The 17230-nt window shown below is 39.5% G+C and overlaps 1 protein-coding gene across 7 annotated transcripts in view; it reads right to left on the minus strand.

The window, feature by feature from the left end:
• The window catches only part of adgrb3 (adhesion G protein-coupled receptor B3), a 133180-nt gene that overhangs the window by 53440 nt on the left and 62510 nt on the right, over nt 1–17230 (minus strand). For 6 of the 7 annotated variants that reach the window (XM_059359944.1, XM_059359940.1, XM_059359938.1 and 3 more), the window contains 6 exons: nt 15894–16058; nt 14981–15145; nt 13032–13196; nt 12369–12470; nt 4301–4407; nt 2279–2473 (listed from right to left, as the gene is read on the minus strand). In XM_059359944.1, the coding sequence (XP_059215927.1) occupies nt 2279–2473; nt 4301–4407; nt 12369–12470; nt 13032–13196; nt 14981–15145; nt 15894–16058 (899 nt within the window). The remainder of the gene's footprint in view (nt 1–2278; nt 2474–4300; nt 4408–12368; nt 12471–13031; nt 13197–14980; nt 15146–15893; nt 16059–17230) is intronic. The other variant, XM_059359939.1, reaches the window with a different exon arrangement.

Genomic DNA, 17230 nt, shown 5'->3' on the forward strand with positions numbered 1-17230 from the left:
TAGCAGCAGACCGTGCATCTCACATCCAGTGGAAACTGTTGATAAATGTGCAAAAAAGCATCAGTAAAAGGAAAAGAGTATCTCTGACATTTTGTAGTTCAAATACCACTGCACTTCGGACATGCATAATTCACAGGGTTCAACATTTTGGTGATTTATTGACCTGCATCCTAACCTGAAATAAAAGTTGTATCCCAATGAAGCCCTATCAATTTGAAAAGATGTTCGAAAACTTATGTTTGGGATCATCTTTTTTTGCTTTCTTCATGTAAGTATATGTCCCAACAGGATTGGCATTTTTTTTTTTTTTTTTTAAAGATTATTTTTTTGGCATTTTTATTGCTTTATTAGATAGAGACAGATAGAAAGGGGGAGACAGAGAGAAAGACATGCAGCAAATGGACCTCAGGCCGGATTCGAACCCAGGTCCGCTGCAGCAAGCACATGGCCATGTGGTAAGCGCTCTACCAGTGTGAGCCACCGGGACGCCCCAGGATTGGCATTTTTAATGTTAAAAATATCTTCTAAACAGTTTCATCTTAAATATACTGAAAAAAAGACTTGTCAGAGGAACCAGCATTGTGTTATGAGATTTAAAAAGTGATCTTTCACATTATTAAAGCAGAAATGATTCAGACTCTAGTACTGAAAATGCCTGATGGGCAAGACTCATACTTTTCTAATTTTCAAGCGCTATTACTTACATTTCTATGCAGAAGAACGACAACAAAACAAGCTCAATACAGTAACAAATCAAATATTAGAAAGTCGCAAAAGACCTTTACTGGAGAATTAGGTTTTTCATTAGCACACATACAATATTCAAATATGCTGTTACCATCAAATAGAGAGTAACATTTATTTCCTCCCCATTTAGCTCACTCTGAAAAACAGCATGAGCCATTGAAACAGGCTCGCTCGTGGCACAAAGACCACAAAGAGGCCTGAGAAGGATATCTGTGAAAATGACACAGCTCTGAGGAAATAAACTATGTTATTGGTGATGGAGGAGGAGCTTTGGCTATAATCTCCATCATCCTATTGACATAAAGAGGATCAAGACTGCAGTCAACCCCAACATGATGAGATGAAAGGGCTTAGGATGGGGAGGAGATCTCTTGATACAATAGATCCATGGTGTGCGTTCATCAGCCTTTGTGCTATTTCAGACATGTTACAAAACCTTTCCCCCCCTGATTTAACAGTGTGATAGTTAGATATATCATTACCCTCATTCAGTTGATTATTTTGTCACAGCAGGCCATCATACGGTAGGATATGATTGCATCTTGATGGATCCATGTCCATGGTTCCTACACATTCTATTCTTGGATTCATTTCAAAATTCTATGTTTCCAGACTCAAATTTCAAGACTTCCTGTATAGATTTTTCAGACCCTATTTGACATCAGAGTACAAATAGCTCAATGTTTATAAAGTCCATCCGTTTAAATGCATGTTACATCCTTGCATATGGCTTACAATAGCCCTCACACCCCGATGTTGAACATGTTGAAAGATTGCATCTAGCTTTCTTTCCCATTTGAAATCTTTAGATGATTTTACTTCCACTGTCAAAAATCTCTGCCCAAATAGGGAGTAAACTAACCAGTGATACCTATATTCCTACTATTTTTTCCTTCCTCCATAGAATTTTATTGTTCCCCTCCATAATTTAAGCCTTTTATCAATAAAAATCAAAAATAAGTTGAAATAATTGAAATAATTTAATATTTTATGTGTCTGTGCAGCTTTTTGTATTCACTGCGTCCAAGAAAAAGGCAACGAACGTAGCTTTGAAGTTATGTTTATCCTATTTTTTTATTTTTTATTATTCTATTCTATTTTCATTGCCTTCTTATCGCCTTAACCTGTTTTTACTCTGTTCTCTTACTGCTGCAGCACCTGAATTTCCCCCATGGGGGATCAATAAAGAAATATCTCATCTTATCTTATCTTATCTTATCTTATCTTATCTTATCTTATCTTATCTTATCTTATCTTATCTTATCTTATGGTTACTTATCTGATCACTACATCACTGCATAAATGTTCAGACAAGCTCAATATTTGCTAATTTGTGATGCAATTCATAGATACAATTTATAAGATATTTCTGCATTTTTGATTTTCTGATTTGATCGCAGATGTCTGGATTTGGTGCGATAAGTACCAAATAAGGGCAGTACTCATGTGCAGGCTGTCATGTACAGTCATAGAGGCAGCTTTGAGTAGGAGTATGCATTAAGTGTCTTTGATAAACCCACTGTCCACTTACTTGCACATCATCTGATGATGGCTCATAGCTGGCTCTCTTGAAGGTCTCCGTCACGTTGCGGAGGATCTCAACAGAAGACAGCAGGTCACCGGCGTAGAAGTTCCTCCTCTGGGTGAGGTCCAGCAGGTTTTTGGTGACCTGGGACATCCCATCCCCCGCCAGCATCCTCTGGCCCTTTGCAAGGTGCCCCTGAACCTCCAAAAACAGGAGAAGACAGAACTTGGGGCATCGGTGTCCTATGCAGGTTTTGCAAGATACACGCTAAACTACACATTTGGAGTAAATGGAGTGAAAAAAATCAGGGAGAAAGACTCCGCTCTCTAAGGCCCTTTATGTGACACTTATATCTAAGCCAGGCCGAAATGTATTCTGCCTCACGGATGTTTTGAAATGAGCCAATATGAATAAAAGAGTTAACTGGAGCAGAAGACACACATTTAGGCATAAATTGCACAGTGAAATGACATTTCACATCATTGCACAGGGTTTATGTCCATAAATACACGTTCACAGGTGCAGCGCTGCTATATGTGCTATCTCAGCTCTTCTGAATTATTTTATTTTTAACAGTGATGGAAGGGCACCAAAATTACCCATTCTAGTGGAAGTGCTATTGTGTTTTGAGACTAAAGGCAAACATACAATGACAAAAAATGTTATTTAATAAAGCGCTCTAAAATGGACCCAGACTTTAATAAAAAAAAAAAAAAGATTTTCTTTGTGATCTAGATGCCTCATGAGATGAAAGGGATGAAAGAGATAAGAGTTCACGCCAGGTTCTTTTGGTAAACTCAAAAAGTGATTCTATAAAAAAGAAAAATAGTCACCATTGAACTTTGTTATGCAGTCAATTGTATCTTAATGGATGCTATTTAACCCATTTGTGCTCAAAGACTGTAATAAATGCCACAATATTTGTTCTAATTGGTCTAAATGACATATTTTGGACAAGTATCAAACAGTAAAAGTTTCCATTTTTACACTGCATATGTTACATGTTATATTAAGTATATTCACATGGGACTACTGTTTGTTCCTGTTTGTTCCTGAATTACAATGGAGTCTATAGGAAAAAAAAACAGCAGCTCCAAGTGCCCAAAGACTAGATATAGCAGATGTTCTCAACCTGAGAAAAATTAAAAATAATTAATTTTGAGTATTTCATTCAGTGAACTCAACATGAGTCAGAGCCATAAGAGTGATTATACTGATCACAAGTGTAATTTCCTCCACAGTGTTAAGAACTCTGGTCTTAATCATATCTTTAAAAGTATTTTCAGATGGAGGTCCATGAAGCTTAATCTTATCAAATATGTATCAATAATTTCTTTAGATTTGTTTAGGCAAGCACTTCTACAAGAGCCCGGGTGATTCATCGGTTGACTGATATTATTTGCCAATATTGGCCTATCAAAGCTGTATTGGTATATCACTATCTACGTATATGTTGTCCAAAATGTGCCGATATGAAAATAAATAATGCAGGAAATTATGCTTAAAGTAATTTAGGAATGGTGTTTGCTGTTTGTTTCATTTAGATTTATTCTTATTTAATGATCAGCAGATAACGTACAGTATTGATGGCTCAGTGCACAATCCACATAGAAACAGCTCAAAAATTATATTGGCAGCCATATTGGTAATCTGTTTCTTCTCTTAAAATCTATGTCTAAAATCTCATTTTGGTCAGGCTCCACCAAAGAAAATTTCAAATTAAGTTGTGGGTACAAACGGGTTAAAATGCAGTATAATGCACAAGAACAACAAGCTGAAGCAACAAGGCAAACACGGATGAGAACGTGCCAGAAACTCTAAATCAAACAGTTAAAAGGACTTGACGATGACCATTCATTACACAGAGGAAAAATGGCAACATCAGTGTTTTAATTTGCTCCTCTATTGAAAGTGGTTAATCTTTGGCTACAGTGTGATGAGAACAAGGGGGATGGGGAAAACACCAGGGAGGTAATTTATGATGCATTGGAAACAGAGGCTGTGAGAGGGAGCTGACTTTGCACCTACTGATTGCTGCAAGTATCTGAATTCATTTGTTATGCATCGAGCATAGCTGGGCTGCTCCCAGAAGGCCATACCACGGTGATCCAAAGAGCAGCGTCGACTAGTGGTGCCTGTAGAGGGGAAGGAGACAGCGACAGATTTGGAGAGGAGAGGGGAGGGAGGGAGGGAGGGATGAGAGGGGAGATGAGGATGCAGGCATAGAGAGTGGAGAGAGGAGGGGGGTTGTGGGATTAAGACCAAAGGAGAAGCAAAAGAAAGGCAGATGGAAGTGGTGGCGTGGAGGGAGTTGGATACAGGAAAAGGAAAGAGACAAAAAAGGAGAGGAAGACAGAAGTATTAATTCTTTCCATGAGAGACTTATCTTTTTCTCTTTTGTCCATTTCTGTTGCCCATCACTCACCATCAAAATTTGATGTCGCACATTAAATTTTGCAGTGGAGCCGTGGCACATTATAGAACGGGGGGGGGGGGAGAGAGAGAGAGATTTCTGGAAGGAAAGTGCTGCAGTATTTGAACAGAGCTGGGCTCATATTATGAGCAGCAGACACAGTCCCATGGCTTTTAATATATGTACTGTGTGCTGTGTTAATACAACTTACAGTGGTTTATTCAGGCGTGCAGCAGCTCAGCTGTGATAGCTGTCAGGCATTTAAACAGTGATCCCGAAATAGCAGAACCACCCAATATCCACCCACATCGCCGTACACATCCTACAGAGGGGTCCAACATCACACCTTCCCTGCTGTCGACCCGGTGGAGTGCACTTCACACATCACCCCACCGCTCCAACACAGGTGCTTGACATCCCGAGGAAAACTCCCACGGTACAAAACATTTCCCCTGGCATCCGTGCTTCACATAAACCCTCCGCTATCTCTTGTTCTCTCTCTCTCTTTTTCTTTCTCTCTGTCTTTCACACACTAACAGACACAGACAGAGAGAGATCAAAACCACACCTCCTACGCCCACCCTCTCCATAGCTACTACCTGGTGATATGCACTGAAGCCATGAGTGCACACCAAACATCGCTATATCTCAGGAGCGCCCATGCAGCACTATGAGACAGCCCAGAGGGCAGCAGGAGAGGCCCACAGCTTTACACAGCGCCGAGCATCCGTCTCCCTCCAAACTGGCTCCATCTCGGTGCTTTTACTGACCTTGATTATTATTATAGCGGCTTATCTTGAGTCTTAAAGCTATAATATGTAATATTTCAACATTAAAATGCCTCAAAATAATGCCTATGTGATTTAAATTTTGTTGAGATGTGCATTTACAGTTTCCTTATTGTTTACAACAACTCAAATTTGTCATTTAAGGCAAGGACACGGTCTATGTCAGTGGAGACCATTGTATCATATGAGTTCAACATTTCTGTTTGCTCTCAATGATAGTCTGGCCATTCACCCATTTCACTTGTATGTACCTGGGCCAATCAGAGAGGGTGCCACAGCTGACGACATAAACGACCAATCAGGGACTGCGTTGTAGATGATGGTACTAATGCTAGTGTTAGTACAGTCCATTATCACAGAGATGTTTTCACCGACTCCGGCCTCTACCTCCATTACCTTCAGTCATATATAAATAAATCTAAATCTATATCCTCCCATTGACTTAAAAACTGTTCATCTGTAATAGCGTTTTTGCCAAGTCATGGCCATACTTCCCATACTTACTATACTTAGTTTGAGTACGCAGGGTGTTCCAATTCCGATCGCGGCGAAAAGAAGTGTACCTAAAGGACCCGGATGTTGCCCTCATAACGGTCAAAACGTTGAGTGTGGAATGATGTACACTATACGCACTCAACGGCCGCCATCTTGTCTACGTATCGGAAAGGGCGGAGCCAGGCAGAGCCGCTCAGCACGAAAAAAATGTTTGTAATGCCGGCTGAAACAACAGCATTGTCTGTCTAGATAACGTTGCTGACGACGCCGGCGCATTCTCCACATTTGCTGTGTTAATGGAGCCATATTGCCGGATTGCTGAAGTAAACATTAAACAACACAAAGGATATTTTTTTCGCCGTTCAAAGCCGGAAGTTTTTCGCGGGTGACGAGCCGCGGCGGCTGTCGCGAGCGTCATTTCCGGTAAGTGCACCACAGAGTATTAGATTTGGAACAACACTCACCTGCTGAAATCTGCGCACTTAGTAAGTGCGGATAGTGTACTGCGTTTAAGTGTAATCATGGAAGTATGGGTATTGGAACACAGCAATGGTCCTTCAAAAAGTTGAAATGCAATTTTCAAGATTAGAGGTTTCTGTAATATGGCCTGTCTCTGTAAGGATGTGTTCTAGAGTAGATGATGATGCAAAATAAAGGCTGCTGCTTACCAAACAGTAATGGCGGATCCAGGAGGAACCAGCACTAACACTAGTGTTAGTACAGTATGTTATTGCAGAGATGTTTTCACACTTCTACCAGCTGGAGTCGGCTTAGCATGTGTAATGCTAACATTCTTAAGTTTATCCATGGTGTTTATCCCTTGTTACGATATCTATATTCCTATGTGAGTGGAGACATTACCCACCCTCTGCTGCCTCTATCTTTATTACCTTCACCCACCTGGGAATAAAACTATCTCCTCCCTGTGACTTAGAAACTGTCCAACGTTAATGGCTTTTTTCCTAAATCATGGTCCTTACCCTTATTACCTTCTGTAATATGGCCCGTCTCTGTGAGGATGCCAGCATACAGGAGAATATTTTCACATTTTTATTCGATCATCTTTCAGGCTCTGACACTCAAAAGAAGAGCTACCTAGAAATTAGGGATTCACTTCAGTTTTGGCTCTGACATTCCTAAAGGTCACTGCAAACTGAGAAAGACTGAGCTTTAAGTGGGAATTGGCAAAAAGACACAAAAAGAAAAAGAGGTCAAGTTCCTAAGATGACAGATGAGAATTTTGTTTGTGGATTGATTTTAAAGATGAGTTGGAGTGAAAAGCAACAGAAAGACTTTTTAATGACCTGTAGTCTGCTTTTAAATTAGTATTATTCTGAGGTTTGCTATTTTAATGTGAATTCAGCAGCATTTGAAGATAGAAATTGCCCAAGGCCAAAGTGATTTTAAAGTAAAATGCCTGAACTATATTTTTTGTTTACACAAACAATTTTGCTAAGAAAAATCATGATTATTTTAGAAGAACAAAATAATGCTTGTGGTTTATTAGCTGTATCATATGAATTCTAATAGCTCACTTACTGCCATTCATAATAAAAATGTGCTCATGGTAAATGTATCACCTTAAACAGTAAAAGAAGCTTTGCCTACATTCAGTGCAGAGAGATGAGAGTTGTATTTTATGAATTGAACAAATTCAGAATGTCACACTTTACTTTTACATCTGCATTTGGTACAAAATATATATATATTTTATGTGGATTTGACCTGGTGGTCGAATCAAACAAGGTCAGTTAAGAGAAAAGTGAGGCTTTCTCTGTGATTCTGCACCAAACTGTCAACTCTCCGCACATATCTGTGATGTATGTAGAGTAGGTTGAGTATAAAATATTGGTCACTGGAGATGTGCTTGATCAAAAAGCAAGGCCGCACTCCGCCAAGGCATTGACCTGTCACTGTCCAGTTTTTACGGCATCCTCAACTCGTCTGCCATTAAAGTAGTCTTTTTATTCAAACAATCCTCCCAAAGACGAGAGGCTAAAACAGGGTTTACTGGCCGAGGAGTTACAGATAAGCACTCTCTGAGAAGGGTTTTTACAGACTTAGTGTGCTGAATATCACCCTGAGTGGAAAAAACAACAAAAATCCCTTACTTGAGTGAAAGAAAGCTGGCATGCAAACGTCTACAACCAACAGTATCAAGACAATGAAAGGATTTAAATATCACCAATATAATTGCCTCATTGATTCTAAAGGATGGTGCCTCGTGTTTGCTGAACACATGATCGTTTTTCTCCAAATAACCTGTGAAGTTTGTTTAACAGCTTGGGGTTCTGTTGCTTTAATTGCTGCCTGTCTCAGTTGGGCGACTCGAACTTTAATTGATAATTGAGATTTGAGGCTCTTATTCGACAGGAGCATAAATAAGAGCACAACAACGTAAAATCTCTTTGGCAGGTTTACTAGTAACTGCAGTAGAGTAAAAATATGGATGGAATAGGATAGAGCCTAAAAAATAGATTACTATACACATTAATATTCAGTAAATATAGGTCTAGAAAACATACTAGTTATTCACTTTTATTTAACCTGTTAGCCTTCCTATGTATGCTATTGGAGTCTCCATAAACAAATAATCATAAATATTATTATGATTATTATAGTCATTTTTTGGGATATATTCATCAAATTTGAACTGGGAGTAGTTAATATTTTATACTTTGACCCGATTGTGTTTTCCAACCCATAAGTCCCAGCTATAATGATCCGCAGGCCTGTATTTACCAAAAATATTCAGGTAGACAATAAAAAACATATTTTTCAAATTTGTGTTTAAACTTCCATCACTCAATAACAGTACCACTTTGGTCAAATGTGACCAAAACGACAGATTTACTCAAAACTATTCAAGAACAGCTTTCAATGTACTTTGGGTATGTCTTTAATATGTTTTCAGGCATTTTAAGGTAAATTTGCAGGAACGCTAAAGTGTTAATAATATTCAGCCCAATAGTAATGATGAAGCACATCCTATGAATTCTGGTCAGCATAAAATAAATTCAGAAACTTAAAAGCATTTTCTTAATTTTTGTTCTGCTTGTGTTTTGCTCTAGCCTTGCCAGAAGGCTGCTGTAAATGTACTCTGTGTGTTTACCAATGAATGAACCTTTGTTTGAGTGATACAAAGCGAACAAATTCATCTGCTGCGTGTGCGTATCCTCTCGACTTTTCCCTCCCTTCTCGCCTCTGGTGGCAGTTGTCATCGGCGATGACCGAGGCGGTGCTGACGCCCCTGCACTGGGTGCTGTTCCTACTATGACCTTGATGACGACAGTGGCTACAGCTGAGTAGGCGCTGATGCACCCATAACACATTCGGACGCCTCACCCAAGCAGTCTCTTACTGCATGCATGTCGCACATTTTGTTATGTTGCTGCTGGTGATCAATATTTCATCTTTGTTTACCCGCTCTCAGCAGCCATTACATGTCTCGCTGCCCTGGAAGGAGGAGATCTGTCCGTGAGGGGTTTGGGTTTCTTTTCACATTTTCTCATTAAGGGTTTTGTTAGTTTAACCTTGATCTAATCACAGGTCAAAGGTTGGGAGGTGTTGTTTTCATTTATAGGTTCATAATGTGGGCTCTGTGGACCTCGCTGACACTGGAACTGTGATTAATGGCTTTACAAATAAACTTGACCTGACCTGAACTGTTGTCCATCACAGTCTTCTTTCCAGTGGACACAGCCGGCTCTGACAGGGGAATGCACTGCGCTTAAACATGAAATATGCCTGCTATCTGTTATTTCACCCTTTTATCATGACACCCGTCTTCTGCTGCACAGGCATTAAAGGATGCATAAATGATGTGTATGCACAAAAAACATGCGTATGCCTTTTCTCACACATAAGCTAGTATTTATAAGAAAGGATGTGCAGTAAGAATATGCACAAGACTTAGGACCAGGCATATGCATGTTTTAAATGAGATAAGCTGTGGGTACTAAAAATGTGACCATGGGATAAAGGGTAAGAGATACAAGCTTCTGATAAAACATTATTTTTGAGTTTTTGTCGTATTTGTCATTGACAGGTCTATTGGTGGTGGAAAGAGGCACAACTTTCAGACATTTCTACATCCACTGGTAACCTCTGAATATTCGATTAGGAAGTACCCAAAACCTGCATTATTTCTAATGGTCAGCAGGGGGCAACTCCATTGGTTGCAAAAAGAGGTCTAATTGAATGAAAGTCAACGAGAAAACGAGCCTATTTGTTTTTTTGATTCATTACCTCAGTAAAGACTTTCCTAACGAGTTAATGGTCTCGATTGCTAGTTTTAAGTCTTCTTCAATACAGCATGATGTTTATTTTGAAAGTTATGGTCCCATTTAAAGTAAAAATAGATGATAAAGCAAGGTATGATTTAGGGTGGAACTACCTTGCAAAATTAATGCCTGGAGACATTTCTGTCTTTGTGTCTATGTGCAGTTTTAGTTCTAATCTACATAGATTTATGAATATGGCCCCTAGTCCTCTGCCATGTGAATTCCTGTGCATCCATACACATCTACAGAGTCCACTAACTGATAAACGCAAAGAACTCAGGTCTGATTTATTATAAAATGCTACATGTGTTGATCACAAACAGTACAAAGACTAAAGTAATGGCAAACATGTCTGTATTACAGCAGCCAGTGCAACCCCTTTAACAGCATCCAAATTCAGTTTCATATACAAAAAAAGTGAAATAGATGAATCATTAATGTCCAGGGTTCACAACAATCTTTTTTTGAAATATAATTACTGTGATTTATTAATGTGATACTGCTCAGTAAAGAACACTAATTAGCTCGGCTGCATTAAGGCGACAACAGTCTCACCCTGACTGACGGACCTGAATCTGGCACATGAAGACACCTCTTGGTGTAAGTGAAATTCTTAATCAGCAAAGGTGAATTAAATTTCCATCAACATCACACGGAGAAACAGGGGAAGAAAAAACACAAAAAGCCCTCACTGTGGGCTGGAAATAGCTTCGTAGTGCCAAACAGTTATTAGCCATAAAACTAATGTCAAGCCAGAAAGCTAATGTCATGCTAGTAAATCTCGCTCGGCGTAACTTTGCCGCAGGTAAGCCATCTGTGAATGACAGCGTGTTTGCTGCTACATCTAGTTTGCCAGCTAGCCATTTTATGGTTGTGGAAGAAATGTCAATCCAGAGCCCCTTAGACTGTTTAAACTTTTACAACAGCCCACAGTGTCAAACCAACCTGTAACTTTTGCACCCAACGGTGTTTCATTGTCTTGTTGTCTGTTAGCAAACTGACCTTCAACAAGAACAAAAGACACCTGTATCACAGCAGCTTTAACAGAGGTTGCATCCTTCTCATCCTCTTTCTCCCCCTTTTTCTTCTTTTCAAGAGCTGAGTGTTAGTCTCACCCTGTTGGAGAACTCACATGCTCTGCTCTAATGCTCTCTCCTCCGTGCACATATTAAAGCTTCTGCCTAACGTCTGAAAACAGACCTCTGTGCGCTTTACTTCCAACAATGCTCTCAGAATCACAGTTACCATTTTTTCCAACCGCTGCACATGCTGTGTACTGACGGGTGTAGCCAAGAGTTACATCACTGCATGTGGAAATGGGATGAAGGGATATGCGCTTTCTCCTCAGATGGAGAAACACAATTTCGGCACCAGATTTAGTTTTATTATCATGATGTTATGGTGACTTTAAACACCATGCAAAGCTCAGGCAGGGGACTTAAAGGGACAATTCATCTCAAAATAAAAAATACTTACCTCTTTATTTATTAATCTAGACCGCTTATTTTCAAGAATCCACACATCTTAGTGTGCAGAATTTTCTTGTATGAACAATTTTCTTTCTAGTACTGTTTTGGACATGAAACTGCTCTCTACAAGGTCGGTTGAGTTTTTCAGAGTGTTTTTGAGTGTCATCTAGTTCCATTACTGTATATTTGAGAGGAGGCGGACATCACTACTGCCAATATGTCCAACACTCGGCAACTCACACCAAAACAATCTAGATTGATAAATAGCACTACAGGTGAGAGGAAAAATATGTATTTTTGATTTCAGGCTGAACTGGCCCTTTAAAAAGAAAAAGCCTTGTTGACAACCACTTTACTAAAGAACAGTGTGTTATGTTGGTTGAAATCTACCAATTTTACACAGATTTAGGGCTGTCCTGGACAAAACTAATTCTTAGCACACACGATTTGGTCGATTAATGTGTATTTTAAATACTGACACTATAACAAAATTGTAAAACTGCATAGTGACCATTATTGTGAAGTGACAGGCAACATATTTATCAAACACATCTATGAATTTCATCAGTGCACACTATACCATTTTAAAATTAGCCAGTGATAACAAAAGATGCATCAAGACGTTAAAGATATTGCTCATGTTCTTACCTGTGGCATTGGGTGGGCATCTATTAAAGGCCAGTTCTCCTGAAGGCGTCCTTCTCCATACCATTGACACTGCATAGTCCTCGGGACATATCTCATATGGCGCTGAAAATCAAAGTGGTGCAAGTGTAACTATGACATACTAAAGAGCTTTTCAGGATTTCAAATATGATGCAATGTTTTCTTCATATTGTATACAAGACGGTATGGAAATATAGGAGATCAAAGCAGAACAGTGCTGGTGAATATGAGCATTAGCTGCTTTAGGATTATGATAAAATATATCCTCTTCTCTAATCACAACTTTTGTGTTTAGGTGCTACATGATTAGAATACTAATCATAATAAATGTTTTTGTGGATTATAGCTTTCTTGACTTTAAAGAATGGAAGTATTAAGTGACTTTACATTTAAGACTCCACTTCAAAAAAGAGATTATTTTGAAAATCTTGCAATAAGCTTTGATCATACTTACATTGCTGCAGCATCTCACCACTATTTCAATGACTTAATTTATTGGAATATATTCATACTCCCTCCTCTGTATCTACTTATCTGCATCTCCTCTTCAGGCTCTGTTATTGTTATGCAACATGTCGTCCTCTCTCTGCAGAGATAATCATCTCACTTTCATTCAGATTTAAGTCTTATTATCCTTTGGCTCACCTGGACAGCGCTGGTCACTGCACTTTCTGACTTCCTCTCCGTTGCCATCACACTGGTGCCCGGTCTGCGCTGCCCCCTGACACACCCGGGCTCGCCTCTGCCATCCGCCATCGCAGGACTTAGAGCAGCCGCTCCACGGACCCCAAGGATTCCACTGGCCGTTAGCTAGAACAGAATCATCCTTGGTTAGAAACATACTCTCAGAAGGCTTAAAAAACAACAGAATCCAATCAAAATGTTACACCAAATGTGTGCAAATTTAATCATATGCCGTTTTATTAATTTATTTTTGATTACATTTATTTCTTCAGTTTGTAGATGCAGATTGTTGGTAATATTCCCAAAAACATGAAGAAAATTACTTTGAATAATCAGGAGAATGTGTGTTTTATGGCTAAAGAAGCTGCTCTGTGAGCGGTGATTATTCGCCTCACTTTGCCAATATTAAAAGGCATTTATGCTGAAGTTTCCAAAACCAGCAGCATGTTTTATGCCCTTGTAATGAACACTGTTAAATTGTGCATTAGACAAAAAAACAGATGCTCCCCTTCAGCGGTGTAGTAAATCACATGCCCTTGTCTGAACGGAAAGGTACAACACCCTGTGAGCGGGAAACACACTCCTCCACTCTCGTTTTAACCTCAGCTTGCCCCTCCTTCACACGTGCGCGGCTATTTCGTGTCCTACAACTAACCTCTGTCAGCATTGCTTCAGGAGGAGACAAAAAAACAGAAACCACTGTGACCTGTTGGCTAAAACTTTCTGCGAGACATTGATCAAATCCCATGGATAGTGGAGCCTCGGCTCCACATCAGAGCAGCTGATTCCTCAGACAGATGCATGCTCATGTGTTTTCAAAGAGCTCATTGTGCCAGCAGTCCTCGAAAAATGCTTTCAATTTCGAAACACATAACATTGATTCAAATCCTGCACAGGCCTTTATTGTAGTCATTAGTCCGTTTTTTGTGCTTTCTTCTGTTTTGTTTCATTTTTTTCAAATGATACCTATTGCCTTGCAGCATGTTAAATTTCTCAAAGATCTATTTGATATATTTGGATCACATATTGGGAGTTTGCCATGAACTGGTACTTTGTGTTCTTCAAAGCAGGGCAACGCCTCAAGCAGCAGTCATGGACAACGTCCTGACTTGTTAAATGAAGGCTTGTGTTGCCTCGCTAATGCTTGATCTCTCACCTTGGAAACAAATAATAATTGCTAAATAGGTAGGCCTCATTAGATGAATAAATTGTATAATGCGTCCTCTCACTGTGAGGCAACAACGGCAGTGCCTGCTTCATTACCATAAGCACAAATTGGTGATGCGCCTTCACAAGCCGCCGTTCTAGTGGTCCAAGAGAGCATACGGTTGACTGGTTACACAACATTTCGTCTGACTTTCAGAAATTTCAAAGGAATCTCTTTGCCACACACATACCAGTGAAAAACAGAAAAAGAAACCCAGCTGTTTTAGGCTGCTGCAGTGAAAATTGCATCAGGAGATTATGAGAGTGCTCGGGCCCTTCATGTGATCAGACAATTCAAAGCCTGATGGAGACCACTAAGCTGACATCTTTGAGCCTCTAATACATCTATGATGTTGACGGACAGTTTGGACAGCTAACCCTGAATTATGTGAAAGGCATACAGTACATCTAAATGGATTTTACAAATCCAATTGATAGAGCATGGTCTTAAACATTATTCTTGATTCTTACAACACAGCTCTGATCCTAACAGCTGAGCTTTTACAGAAACAGCTCAGTAAAATCAGGATGCATATTCTATCTAAATTAGATAGTTCTGATTATGGTACTCGTGATTGTAATGATGATGCCGACAATATGGGACGGGTTGCTTTTTTGTCTCTTCTTTTTCCCCCCCATTTCAAATCATGATTTCAAATTTAGACATCAAAGCGGATATAGAATTAAGAGGCTCAGGATTTTACCTGTGCAGTCAGGATTATGGCACTCTCTGCTTTCTGCCCAGTGACCGCGACACTCAGATCCCCCATGGGCGGCCGCTGAGCACTGCCTGGTCCTCTGCTGAGTGCCATTGGCACAGGTCACCGAGCAATCGCTCCAAGAGCTCCACTCCTGCCACTGTCCGTCCACTGAGGCACCAACCACAACCCAACAAGCATGTCCCATGTGAAGGGAAAAAGAGGGCAGACAGAAATGGGAGGAGATATTCAGATCACTATTCTCTCTCAGATTGAAAGACAGAAAAAATGACATGACTACTTGTAGATTTTGGAGAATTGTACTGCTGTTTTTTTTTTACTCTGGTTAGAATTTCCCAGCATAGCCAAAGGCATAAGAAGAATAACAGATAAAAAGTGTTTTTGTAGAATGTCCTCACATTTAGATTTAGATTATTTAAATGCCAAAGGCACAAACTGCAGAATCTATTTGTTAGCTGCCTTCCATTTTCCTTGTCTGGGCAGAGGGAAAGCATTTGGGATTGAGTGGTTTTCAGTGAGTCTGTTACCAGAGCAAAGCTAACATTTACTGTGTGGAAAAACTCATCATCACTAATCTGCTTACCATTCACAGGCAATTGCGGGTAAGTGATTTTGACGTCAGTATTACAGTATTGACTCTCAACAGGGTTTCCTAAACCACATTATTGTGTAAGCACTTTCACTTTACAAACCAGGCTTCCATTCATTTTTTACTCACCTTTGCAGTACTGTATTGATTAGAGATTATATATAGATGTAGGGTAAATTGCTACCATTCTCAATAATTGATCGCTTGAAATGACTTTATCATCATTTACCTTTAACATTCCTCTCATTATCATGCCTTCAGGAATAATATTGTATTTTTGAATATTCTCAGAGAGCAAACAGACGATACCTGGGCATAGGGCTATGTTGCAAAGCTTAGTCTGGGTCTCAGGTCCGTCACAGGCCCTGCCTCCATGCTGGGGAGGGGCACACATCCTAGTCCTAGTGCGGTGACCTCTGCCACATGTGAATGAGCACAGACTCCACGGTGACCACTCCTCCCATACACCGTGTACTGCGGGCACAGAAAAGGCGTCAGGTCTAATCAATGTCTCTGTCTCTGCTATAGCATAAACAAAACCCATAACAAACTGCACTGTACTGAGCCATAAATGAAATAAAATCAATCAAAAATAATCAGCAACAAAACTAGATGAAACACTGAGCACACAGACACTGTTGTGGGGCTTCACAAAGCCTCAGCCACAAGCTTCAATCACCTCTGGAGATTTAACACAATAACAATAAATGCGACCCCCGCTGACAATGCTTCATATAGAAAGATAATATGATAAATATGCCAATCTTTCTCGTGGAACTTTCAATAAACAATAGCAACAATCCTGACTTTCAAGGTGTGGGTGAAGAGCAGCAGGTTTGTTGAGTCTTCCTGGTTGACTGGGAATCTAATAGCTGTGGAGCTGCAGCTTAATGCTGGCTGACAATGGTTCTGCAAATCTGTCGTTACACCAACTAATCACAAATACACAAAGCAGACAGCCCGTAACCTGATTCCAGAGCTCGGAATAAATGCTCACATTTTGTGACCGGTAATGAAATGGCAAATCACACTAAATAAAAGGCTAGACAGCCCAAATCCAACAGGAAATACATCAAAATGTTTACTGATATATTTCATATGGTGTGTCCTCAAAGGATGTAGCAATTAATGTTAAACTATTTTTCTTGTCTTAATTAATTAATCCAAAAATGATTCTAAATCTCATGTGGCATATTTTTTATGTTTGGACGCTTAGGACATAAAAACCTAATTAGTAAAATACATTTTTGATCTATGGATGAACATAATTTTCAATAACCTTTAATTTGAAGGATACGTTTGCTTTGAGTTTTTAATCATTTTCTGCATTTGCCTGTTTATTCAAAAACACTACACATCATTTTCAGGCACATTTATCACACAATTGTAATGCTATTGATCAATTTGACATATTCCTAATTTTAGCTGCTTATCAGAATACATAATTCATAATAACATTATTCCAAATATCACTTGGTGTTTTCTGTAAAAGTGCAACTTTTGAACTCAAAATAATTTAGACAATAGTTGGCAAACGGCATCATTTGTCTTGCATCGTGGTTTGCGTCGAGTATAACTGGGTTCTAGTTAACAGATGGGGAGTCTTTATTGAACTGCAGGGGATATTTGCTTTGGCTTAAAGTTTT

The sequence above is a fragment of the Centropristis striata genome, chromosome 20 (assembly GCF_030273125.1).
Source record: "Centropristis striata isolate RG_2023a ecotype Rhode Island chromosome 20, C.striata_1.0, whole genome shotgun sequence".
In the NCBI taxonomy this organism is placed as follows: domain Eukaryota; kingdom Metazoa; phylum Chordata; class Actinopteri; order Perciformes; family Serranidae; genus Centropristis; species Centropristis striata.